General features: G+C 38.5%; 3 protein-coding genes across 4 annotated transcripts; all 3 read left to right on the top strand.

Moving 5' to 3' along the window:
* LOC120280702 (ribosome biogenesis regulatory protein homolog) lies at positions 1 to 2,783 on the top strand. Its single transcript, XM_039287630.1, has 8 exons — positions 1 to 159; positions 259 to 409; positions 694 to 745; positions 853 to 981; positions 1,275 to 1,392; positions 1,946 to 2,132; positions 2,227 to 2,340; positions 2,440 to 2,783. Exons 1-8 carry the CDS (start codon positions 74 to 76, stop codon positions 2,599 to 2,601), a joined length of 999 nt encoding a protein of 332 aa, XP_039143564.1. The 5' UTR covers positions 1 to 73; the 3' UTR covers positions 2,602 to 2,783.
* On the top strand, positions 2,780 to 5,460 carry LOC120280701 (pentatricopeptide repeat-containing protein At4g32430, mitochondrial). Its single transcript, XM_039287629.1, has one exon. The coding sequence runs from the start codon at positions 3,141 to 3,143 to the stop codon at positions 5,388 to 5,390; it is 2,250 nt and encodes a 749-aa protein (XP_039143563.1). The 5' UTR covers positions 2,780 to 3,140; the 3' UTR covers positions 5,391 to 5,460.
* Positions 5,461 to 7,326: 1,866 nt separating this feature from the next.
* LOC120280100 (adenine nucleotide transporter BT1, chloroplastic/mitochondrial-like) lies at positions 7,327 to 11,177 on the top strand. 2 transcript variants are annotated; one of them, XM_039286831.1, is made up of 4 exons: positions 7,327 to 7,486; positions 8,696 to 9,345; positions 9,621 to 9,782; positions 10,483 to 11,177. In XM_039286831.1, the coding sequence occupies exons 2-4, from the start codon at positions 8,764 to 8,766 to the stop codon at positions 10,954 to 10,956; spliced, it is 1,218 nt and encodes a 405-aa protein (XP_039142765.1). In that variant the 5' UTR covers positions 7,327 to 7,486; positions 8,696 to 8,763; the 3' UTR covers positions 10,957 to 11,177. The 2 variants fall into 2 exon arrangements, with proteins under 2 accessions (XP_039142765.1, XP_039142766.1); XM_039286832.1 differs by lacking the exon at positions 7,327 to 7,486 and adding an exon at positions 8,010 to 8,119.
* Positions 11,178 to 11,280: the final 103 nt, after the last annotated feature.

The following is an 11,280-nucleotide window of genomic DNA, read 5'->3' as shown; positions in this document are numbered from 1 at the left end:
CCTAGAAATCTTGAAGAAAGGGGGCGCGGGAGAATCAATAGGGGAGGGAGGGGCATCACCATCATCATCGACAATGGAGGCCGAGAAGTTCCAGATCGACCTCGGCAATCTCATGGCCTACGATCCATCCCACCATTTCCCATCCCTTCCCGATTCCAGGTCTTCCCTCAAATTCCAATCTTTTCCTCTCTTTCTATGGTTTCTAGGGTTTTAAGCTGGCGGCTATACTGAAATCCTTTTGATGGTTGGTTTTTCTAGGGAGGAGCTTACGAGAAAGTGTTTGGAGAGAGGCACGGAGCTCGTTCAGGCTGTGGCTAATGCGCTTTTCAGCTTGCCTTCTTCTGAAGATCCCGATGGTCCCATAGTCACTCTTCCGGAGCCTACCACAAAGCTCCCCAGAGAGAAGCATGTAAGTTCATTCTTTTCTTATGCTGTTACAATCCTGCCAGAGCATGCAAAATCGTAGTTTGGCATCTGAGAAAGAAATTGGCTTGATATCCACTGGTGTTGCATATGCACAATGTGTTTGACTTGCTTTGCTTTCACTTGTGAATGACTTGTAGAGCGTGTATGGTGTTACATATTCATATTGTCAATTAGCTGCAAAATGAATTTTTTTTTTTTTTTTTGGGTGGAAAATTTGAACTTATAGCTTTTAGCTACTGCTAATTTTAACTATCTTGCCACTCTCAGCTTCCAAAGCCTAAGCCCCCAACAAAGTGGGAACAGTTTGCCAAGATGAAAGGTTAGTGATTTCGAAGATTGAACATGCTGAAATGATCAAGTAAAGTTATCATCTGCAGTTATTTTCATTGTTGATCATATAAATTTTCTTGTTTTGTATGCTTTCAGGAATAAAGAATCACAAGAAAGATAAACGAGTCTTTGATGAACAAACCAGCACTTGGAAGAGGCGTCATGGTTATGATCGTGTAAACGATGACAAGGATATTCCTATTATTGAGGCCAAACCAACTGATGGTAAGTGTTACATGTTGTATATTTGTACTAATGAGTAAAGACGAAACAATCTCCTCATGGGCAATTCAATTCTGATAACATGGAAACATTTTGAATTTCAGAGGCACCACCAAAGTGTTCTGCGCCCTTTTGTACTTCTTCATGACATTGAACTAGTTTATATATTTATTTATTTGTGATTATAATCTGTAATACTAATTTTCAGCAAACATGTATGTGTTTGGGAAGTTTTTGTGGTATAGTTGTGCACATTTATGTCATCTATTTTTCATATAAAATTGCATTTACTGCAGAACCAGGGGAGGATCCTTTCGCCAAAAGAAAGGCTGAGAAGAAGCAGAGAGTTGAAAAACAAGAAAAGAACCGTCTACAAAATCTAAAACAGGCCATGAAGGCCGGTGCCTTGCCTAGGTAGTATTTAACATTTTGTTTTGCACGTCTCATGCTTCTTTGCTTCTATTAAGGTTTGGGCCAGTCTTTGTATTCACTTTCAATTATACGTCTTATCGCATGTTATATTTGCTTTGAACAAACCTTATTTTCACTGCAAATAATTGGTTTCTACAAGTGACTATTGTTGTTGTCTATACTTAACATTGCATTCTTTTCTTCCTTGATCTAGGAACTCAGCCATCATTGTGTTCATGCCTTGCATTTGCCTTCAATTAAGTATTTTACAAATAAAGGCGTGTGAAGGAACTATAGCCATGACATATATTAATTGTTCAACTGCCATTGTTTATTTCTAACCTAAATAATAAGGAATACTTCATGTTGTTTTGTTTTGACTGGGTATTTGAGGTCTGATTATATATCTGAAGTTATTGATGGCAAAAATCATTGTAACGAAATCTACGTTGTGAATCTTTTTCTGTAATTATTTCAATTATGATCTTCATCATAAAATTTCATGAGCATTTTGTCCTGTATCATATTTTAATGCGCATGGCTTTTCATGTGGCAGCCATGTTCAACTTGCTGCAACAGCATTGCCCATTACTGGAACAAAGACTGAAGTACCGGAGAAAGCTAACAAACAAGAGCTTGAGAATGTGGCTGGAATGGCAGCTGCGGCAACCGCAAGTGGTGGAAAATTTGACAAAAAGCTACCAGGAGAAAAACCTGCCAAGCACCCTGGGAAATATCGGAAGGTTTGAACTGGGTGGATTATGATTTTTTCTCTCAAGTTCTTCTCTTTGTATTTTAGCGATGTAATATAGGAATGCATCTTTTTTCTCCCTTCAGTTTCTGCCTGTTGTCGAAGGAAAAGGGTTGGGATCACAAGAGAAGCAGCAAACAGATAAGATTCTCAACAAGTTGATGTCTCAAAGCTCACATGACATACTTGATGTCAACAAGGTGAGTTTTTTAATTCATGCAGCTCTACTTCACATCACAAGTTTAACCGTTGCTGAAGTGAAAAATGTCACCACTTGACTTGGACTCCACTTGTCACAGGCTGTTTCTATGTACAATGTGAAAGCCGAAAAGAGAAGGAAACATGAAAAAGAGAAGGGTGCATCTTCTTCTAATTCAGGAAAATTGAAGCCGAAGAAGAAATCATTCAAGAAATCAGCAACAAAGAAATCATCCAAGAAATCGGCACCGAAGAAGCATTAGAGATGTTGTCTTTGAGGATTCACCAGTTGAGCTGAAGCATTTAGTGTTGGCTGGAATGTTTTTTTGGATACCTTTATTTTTTTTTGTTGACATTTTTCTTTTTTCCAACATTGTGAGCTTAACATATTTGCTTGTAATGTATAATCTATTTCAAGTTATGAGCAATTTTGCAGTTCTGGTGAGTATTGATTTTAAGGTGACTATATTCTGCTAAATGACCAATATGCCCCCCGTGCTCGGGATAAAGTTGGATAGTATCCCGCGGGTAGTATGGTCATGATGAAAAAAGAAAAAAACCGAAGCTTTGCAATCTATGAGTTCCGCCTGAAGCTCAAGGGGACGCCATGGGAACTCGCCCCAAGCTCCGGCCCTTGTGCTTCTTAACTTCCGCTCTGAATGCCTTCTCTCCCTCTCAGATTCATGAGTTCAAGCTTGTGAAAAATCCCGTCTCGTTTTGATGCGTGAGTGGTGCAAAACCTCATTGTTTTTGAATTCTCTCAGCTCTCAAAAACCCACCTTTTTTGATCAACTCTTCTCTGATGCAACGTTATCGAGCTCTCTCTCTGGCTTCGGCATCGCTACCCACCGGTGTTTGCCTCAAATCCTTCTCTTCCCTTCACTTGCACCGCCTGCTCGATGAAATTCCTCAGAGAGTTTTCTTCAACCCAATTGCTACCATACAAGAACGTCTCCGTTCTCAAGAACCACTGGATCCCACTTTGGTAGCCATGGCATTCAAGGCATACAGAGGGAAAACCGGTTCACAAATTCATAAGCTTGCACTTTCTTCTGGACTTGATTCATTTCGTTTTGTATCAAACTCGCTTATGAACATGTACTCCAAATCTGAATCTTTTGACCTTGCTCGCAAGGTATTTGATGATATTCCTGAACCTGATGTTGTTTCTTGGAATACCGTTCTGTCTGGTCTTACCGATGGAGGTGATGCATTGGATTTTATTCTGCAAATGCACCGGGCTGGAATTCCCTTTGATGCCGTCACTTTTAGTAAAGCTCTTGCATTCACTTCAGACCTTCAGGATCTTGAGTTTGGACTCCAGTTGCATTCTCTGACAGTCAAGTCCGGGTTTGATTCTGATACTTTTGTGGGTAATGCGCTTATAACTGCATATTCAAGAAGTGGTTGCGTTGAAGAAGCAAAGAGAGTGTTTGATGAAATGGCAATAAAAGATTCCATTTCTTGGAATGCATTGCTCTCAGGTCTCACCCAAGAAGGTGATTGTGCCTATGATGCTATTCTGGTTTTCTTTCAGATGTTGAAGGAAGATGGGGTGAAAATAGATCATGTCGCGTTTGTGAGCATCATATCAGCATGTTGTCAGGAAGGAAACTTGGAGCTTGGCACCCAAGTCCATTGTTCCGTAGTGAAGGTTGGGCTTGAAACTCATGTCTCAGTTTCTAATGTTCTCATGTCGATGTACTACAAGCAAGGAAGTAACATTGACAAAGTGAAGAGAGTCTTTGAGGACATGAAGGAACGGAACGTCATTACGTGGACTACTATGATCTCTGCTGATAGCGAGAACAGCATCAGTTTGTTTAACAGGATGAGATTGGATGATGTTCTGCCAAATGAAGTCACTTTTGTTGCTTTGATCAATGTGTTATCTGATGAAAAGTTGCCGAGAGAAGGACAGATGATGCATGGGATGTGCTTCATGAGCGGTATTGCAGCACAATTGAATGTCTCCAACAGTCTTGTTACAATGTATGCTAATTTGGGATTCGTAGAGGAATCGAACAAGATCTTCAAAAGCATTGAGCATAAGGAGATTATCTCATGGAATGCTATGATCTCGGGCTATGCTCAGAACAGGCTCTGTGAGGAAGCTCTGGAGACATTCTCTTCTCTGCTATTGCATTCCAAACCGAACCAGTATACGTTTGGGAGCATCCTCAGTGCAATCTCCTTTGTTCAAACTGTGCCATTGAGTTATGGGCAGCGGTGCCACTCCTGCATAGTGAAGTCAGGACTCAACACAGATAAGTATGTCTCTGGTGCTCTCATAGACCTGTACGCAAAGCATGGCGGGATCAATGACTCTCAGAAGGTGTTTGAAGAGACAACTCAGAGAAGCCTCATCACCTGGACGGCGATAATTTCAGCTTATGCCAAGCATGGTAGGTATGAGAATGTGATGAGCCTATTTGAAGACATGGTGAAATCCGGTGTTCGACCTGATCATATCACATTCCTTGCGGTTCTCCAAGCATGTGGTTGCAAAGGGATGGTTGACATGGGTTGGCATGTCTTTAACTCGATGTTGGACAAGCACATGGTCGAGCCATGGCCGGAGCATTATGCATGCATGGTGGACATGTTAGGGAGAGCTGGGAGGTTGGCTGAGGCAGAGGAGTTCAGCAAAAGAATGCCAAAGGGGCCAGGGGTTTCGGCATTGCAGAGTTTGCTTGGAGCTTGTAGAGTCCATGGAAATGTGGAGATGGGGGAGAGGGTGGCTAAGGTTCTAATGGATATGGAACCAATGGAATCAGGAGCTTATGTTCTCATGTCAAACATGTATGCTGAGAAGGGTGAGTGGGAGAATGTGGCTAAGATTAGGAGAGGGATGAGAAACAGAGGAGTGAAAAAGGAAATTGGATTTAGTTGGGTGGATGTTGGTGCCAATGATTCAATACATATGCATAAGTTCTCATCGGATGACAAGACTCATCCAAGTTCCGAAGAGATTTACAGAATGGCTGAATGTTTAGGTTTTGACATGAAAAATCAAGAGGAAGAGAGTGATATGACAATGTTTGGTATTTAGGAGATAGTTTAAACTAATTTAGTTATTTTTAATTATGATAGGACATGAATTTAGTTATTTTTAGAAGATAGTTTAGACCAATTTAGTTATTTTTAATTATCATTATTTCTTTTATTTATTTTTGTTGTATGTTATTATCGTCTTTTGGTCTTGAGTAAGCAATTGTTTGGATTATACAGAGAAATAAATGTAAATATCTTCTTGTTTCGGAGTCCTTTCTCATTTTATCTCTTCTTCGTAATTCTATTCTCTATTTGATCTTCCTTTCTATATTCTTTTCTATTACTCTCTTCGTATTCAACACGCATCAGAGAACCAATTGGTTGTTTGATAGATTAGAATTTCTTTTAACTTATTGTTTCTGTCGAACTTGTTTTCTGTTGCTCTCAAATTGTTTGTTGTTCCAGAGAGCCTGAAGTGGATAATTTCTGAAAAAACACATGCAAGAAAGAAGAGAACAGCAGAACAAGATGAAAAGTAGTAGCTTGATACAGTCTGTAAGGGTATTATTTTAACTGGTTGTTATGATTTTTTAATTCTAAATGATGAATAGATATTCCCTTTATCAGTTTTTAGCAGCTAAAAAATGGCTTTTCAGAAGCAACAGTTGCTTCAGCAGCAAACAAAATGGTCTACTGGTATATGAGTCGCTGAAATAGCTCTTCACCAAGTGGTGAGAGTTTGATTCTCGGTTGAGAGCACATTTTTGGGAGATATGAGCGGTGGTTGTGTGCGGGTTGTCTTAGCGTCTATGTAGTATGCGTGGGCCTCACCTTCACTTGCTCCACCGAAGCTTGTGCACGTCTCTGACGATTTAATAGGGTCTTTGGGATGTCTGTTCCTCTTATAAAACCATACAATGACTAGTAGCCCTCTGAAATTACTTGTCTAATAAATAGAAATCAATTAATCAATCAATGAAGATAAAAGATATCTTCCCTTCAAAATTCAGACGAAGAGATAGAACAGTGCATATCTTTGTAAGGCTTTTCCTAATCAGGCCTGGTAGCCTGAGCTGCTGATGAGTTTAAAATTACAAGGAAAGGAAAGCAAAGTACATTCCAATGCTTGGCAAGTTACAATCCAATAAAACTCTTTATTATGTTTGCATTTTAATTTGATGATGAAGTTAAACCATAGCATCAAATAATTTGCTTTCTTAAGGTAAAATTTTTTAGGAGAATTTGAGGGGGTTTCAACTTTCAAGTATGTATGAATGGACCCACTCTTATCCTGTTTGAGAGATGGTGCTTGGTCCCTCTCAAATAAATCTTTTCACTCTTCTCACACTACTGACTACCTTCATTAGTTGGTGACTTGATGGTCAAACTTGGCCAAAATATACTTTTTTTTCATCATCTAATTCTCACTTTTTTCTTAAATTTTTATTTTCTCATCTCAACCAAACACATTGATACCAGAAAACAACATTTTGAGAATATTATTATCACATTATTTATCAAATTAATGAAGAACAAAACATCATTTTCCAAGTGAATATAAAAAAGGCAAATGTCTGAAGAATAAGAACATAAAGAAAAGCATGGCCTTCATCCTCTGGAGAATACCAAGAAAAAAAATACAATCATCATCAATTAAAAGGGATCTTAAACTTGGACCGTTGATTTAAAGTGAAAATTAATTCAAGAATCATGATTCGTTTGGCAATTGATGAATAAGATTTTTGCTTTGGTGACAAGGTTTTCAATTAAGACATAATTAGTAAATTTAATATTGAGATTAATTGGTTCAGCCACCAACCCAAACAAATCATGCCTTTTAACCAAGTAATTACCAAAATTAAAAATGGGACAATTTTACACCAGCACCAACCACAAAAGCGCACTGAAATGTGAGGGTAGTTTGGTCAGATGATGAAAAATCACATACTTAAAAAGAAAAAAGGTTCTATATTTTGTTGGCCTCTCTCTGTGCTTCTAAAACCCAAAAGAGGTCTCTCAAAGAGACGCCATTAGAGGGTCTTTCACAAGCTCTCCTTCTTCGGTCCTTCATCTCCTCCGAAGAGGATCGAAGGGCTGAAGAGAGAGAGAGAGAGGGGGAGAGCAACTGGTGGCGAATGCCCTTCTTTCTCTCTGGTATGATTTATCTCAGAGTTTTCCTTTTCCCTTTATGTTTTTGTTTTCTTATAGGATTCGCCATTTTTTAAGACATCAAGTTGTTGGATTTGGGGATGCCTTATGGTGAAAAATCTCATTTTGTTCGATTCCCATCCTGCAAAAATTCGATATGTTTTTGGTTATTGAATGAGTCTTTCCTGCTGTCTCTGAGGTGGGATTTGTTTTCGAGTCTCCATCATCACCGGATCATTTCCGTTCTAGGTTTTAGTAATAATCTGATGGAATTTGATTATTTTATTTGGATGTTTAATTTCTCACAATTTTCTTCGTTTTGTATCCTCACAGGACAAAATTTTTTCGTTTTTTTATTTGTTTGGCCAGCAACATTCTTTTTCACCTAGTTGTTCCTTTGTCGAAGATGTGATTCTTATCCAAAATTTATTGATTCTTCCGCCATTGCTGTAACGTTTTTTCATTGCCTTCTAGTGCACATGTGGTAGAATGCTCTATTTCTAGGATACCCATTTCTATAATATAGTACCACCTTGAAAGGGTTCATGTAAATACCAAATTTATTTTGTGTTAAAAAAAAGATGATCTTCTACTTAGAGAATGCCTTTTCTTGGGGTCTTCTTCTGGAAATACAAGCTGGTCTGTCTTTTAGTTTTGGGAAGTTCAAATAATCTATTTGCGTTAATCCATCTGTCAAACATATATCTTTATCATTATGGATTTCTATCGCTTCATCACAATTTCTCAGGCAACACCCTCTGTGGGAGCTTTTATTATAAGTGATTTATACTCTTCCACTCGAATAATCATTTTCTCTCCTCTGCTATTCTGTATGTATATGAGGGATGTCCGTCTTTAGAAGCTTTTGTTGTGAGTGATTTGTACTTTTCTGCTTAATCATCAATTTTTGTGCAATTGGCTTTATGTATAGGTGGCTATATTCTCTTCTGCTCAAATAACTCCATTGATTTCTACCTCTCTTCTTTTGTTCCAAAACTTTTTAATTTCTCCACTCCCTTACTCTAAACTCCGTTTATGCAACACTGATATTATGTAAGATTCCTTTCCATTTATATACTGTAAATACCTTGATTTTGTTACATGGTGGAATGTCAAAAAATTGCTTCACCTCAGAGACTTGAAAGTATATACTTTGTTCTTTCATTTAAAATAACTTTGTGCTAAGTGATTAAATTTAAAGTTCTGTTCTTATAGATTTGTGAAGACATGGGGTCTGTTGCTAGGAGAAGCTAGATTGGAGTTTACTTTCTGTAACAGAATTGATGGGAAACAACAGATTACAAGCTATTGAAAATAAGAAAGATGGGTTCCTCGCCTTTCCGGGATTTGGATTTTCATGGAACACCCAAGAGGAGTATTATCATCCAGGAGGTTTGTTTGCAAGCGTTGGCCAAGTGGGAGTGGGCTTTGGTATTTCACCAGACCCTCCAAATCCTAAAGGAAATGATGGTATAAAGATTCCATGCACTGATCTTTATGTGAAATATGTTTCTCCGGAGTTTGGATTTCGTATTGTTGGAAATCCACCAGCGCCAGCTGCTGCAGAAGTGGTGAGCATGGAAGAGGAAGTTGAGCTGAGGACTAGGAAGAAGCGTGGATTCAAGTTTAAAATTAGGGTTGCCAACCCCTCTTTTAGGAGACTGATCAGTGGGGCGATTGCTGGGGCAGTCTCACGGACTGCTGTTGCTCCACTAGAGACAATCAGGACTCATCTTATGGTTGGGAGCAGTGGAGAGTCAACCACAGAAGTCTTCCATAACATTATGAAAGTAGAAGGGTGGAAGGGCTTGTTTCGTGGTAATCTTGTCAATGTTATTCGGGTTGCCCCAAGCAAGGCTATAGAGGTGAGTGCCTCTGATTTAATTGTGTATAGTTTTGTGTATAATAATACAAGTCTTCTGCATTTTGTGATTATGTTTTTTACCTTAGGTAAACTTCAATGTTTTGTGTAAGTAGTGATGTTCTGAAAATGTCCTGTGAGGAGTAGAATAGAAAGAAAAGAGTTATTATTAGAAAATATTAAATATGAAAATATGTTTATAATTCACCTTCACTGGATTATCTTGCAATATACCTTCTTCTTGACTTTCTATACCTTTTAATGGATCTTCTGTTTCAGTTATTTGCCTTTGATACAGTCAACAAGGTTTTGTCTCCTAAAGATGGGGAACCTGCTAAGATGCCTGTCCCATCATCACTTGTTGCAGGAGCCATTGCTGGAGTTAGCTCAACCTTGAGTACTTACCCTCTTGAATTACTCAAGACTCGACTAACAATACAGGTATATTTTTTTTATACACTCAGTGACATAATTGATGATTGAATGCCAATAATTTAATTTCCTGATTTCATTGAATTACTTCAATACCATGAAATTGTAAAACTTATACCCTATTTGGCTTTGATGTATAGAAAAACAGGTCTATGTGAACATAAGGTTACATATGCCATAGCTGAAATCACATATGAGTTCTATACTTCAGGAAAGCATATAACTTATGATAGTGGTGTCACTGGAAATTCAGTTGCAGGTGGGAATGTTTCAGCATTTTGCTTAAGCTCTGGAAATCTAAGTGCATTTTAACAATATTCTTCTGTCTCTTGAAGTATAACAATGAATAAGGTTATCTGCAGCAGATATCTCATATATGGAAATGCACCACAATTTCACTTGCTCCAGTTGAACTGTTACCGTTTTAGAAAACTTCTTGTTTATTCTAATATTAAGTATGTTACTTTCTTAAACAAAAGACCACATTGTCAACAGTATGCGCATCATGTTTCTCTTTCTATTGCACACAACAAACAATTGTCACCAAGGGAAGTTAATGTAAAAGACTTTTGATAGAAGAATCAGTCACAGCATAATGTATCATTAGCTTTGTTCTGACTTGCTCACCATGATATGCAAAGTTGTTGCATGATATAAGCACTGAAATTGATCTGCAAACTTAATGTTTATCATATTTTGTAAATCACAGAGAGGTGTCTATGAGAACCTCCTGCATGCGTTCATTAAAATCGTGAAAGAAGAAGGCCCTGCAGAACTGTACAGAGGTCTCACACCAAGTCTAATAGGAGTGGTACCTTATGCGGCCACCAATTACTATGCATATGATACATTGAAAAAGGTATACAGGAAGGTCTTGAAGCAGGAGGACATCGGCAACATTGCTACACTACTAATTGGATCAGCAGCTGCTGCTGTCTCGAGCAGTGCAACTTTCCCGCTCGAGGTAGCTCGCAAGCACATGCAGGCAGGTGCCGTCGGAGGAAGGCAGGTTTACAAAAACATGCTTCATGCACTCTTGAGCATTCTGGAACAGGAGGGCATTGGCGGACTTTACAAAGGTTTAGGGCCAAGTTGTATGAAGCTAGTGCCGGCGGCAGGAATTTCGTTCATGTGTTACGAGGCTTGCAAGAGGATCCTCACTGACAAAGACAATGATGCATAGCAGTATGTCTTTTGGTGGTATCAAGACCAAATTTTGGGTGTTTTTCTCATGCCGGCTCAGTTGATCTCTAAAGTTTGAGCTGGTCGGGTCTTGAGTTCGATTCTTTTTTTTGGTTTTTCAAATCTGTTTTAGCTTATTGTCTGACTTAAAAATTGCTCCATAGAGATGACTTATTGATTTTGCAATCTCCAAATAATATTTCAAAACCAGGTTTTTCTTGATGCTGGCCAGCGTATTGATTTTTTGTAACACATGCTTTTAGGAGGAATATCAACACAGAACTTGCATGTCAAGACTTGCAAAAAGCAATTCAGTGTGTTTTGT

Source organism: Dioscorea cayenensis, chromosome 17, assembly GCF_009730915.1.
Source record: "Dioscorea cayenensis subsp. rotundata cultivar TDr96_F1 chromosome 17, TDr96_F1_v2_PseudoChromosome.rev07_lg8_w22 25.fasta, whole genome shotgun sequence".
In the NCBI taxonomy this organism is placed as follows: Eukaryota; Viridiplantae; Streptophyta; class Magnoliopsida; order Dioscoreales; family Dioscoreaceae; genus Dioscorea; species Dioscorea cayenensis.
Note: the sequence above shows the minus strand (reverse complement) of the source record. Positions and strands in the feature narration are given on the sequence as shown.

What these genes read in the sequence shown, in the direction of transcription:
- LOC120280702 (XM_039287630.1), top strand. Translation starts at nt 74, where the DNA reads ATGGAGGCCGAGAAGTTCCAGATCGACCTCGGCAATCTCATGGCCTAC. An exon ending in TGAGGCCAAACCAACTGATG is followed by an intron (nt 982 to 1,274) that starts GTAAGTGTTACA and finishes CATTTACTGCAG; the next exon opens with AACCAGGGGAGGATCCTTTC. An exon ending in ACCCTGGGAAATATCGGAAG is followed by an intron (nt 2,133 to 2,226) that starts GTTTGAACTGGG and finishes TTCTCCCTTCAG; the next exon opens with TTTCTGCCTGTTGTCGAAGG.
- LOC120280100 (XM_039286831.1), top strand. Translation starts at nt 8,764, where the DNA reads ATGGGAAACAACAGATTACAAGCTATTGAAAATAAGAAAGATGGGTTC. An exon ending in CCCCAAGCAAGGCTATAGAG is followed by an intron (nt 9,346 to 9,620) that starts GTGAGTGCCTCT and finishes CTTCTGTTTCAG; the next exon opens with TTATTTGCCTTTGATACAGT. An exon ending in AGACTCGACTAACAATACAG is followed by an intron (nt 9,783 to 10,482) that starts GTATATTTTTTT and finishes TGTAAATCACAG; the next exon opens with AGAGGTGTCTATGAGAACCT.
- LOC120280701 (XM_039287629.1), top strand. Translation starts at nt 3,141, where the DNA reads ATGCAACGTTATCGAGCTCTCTCTCTGGCTTCGGCATCGCTACCCACC.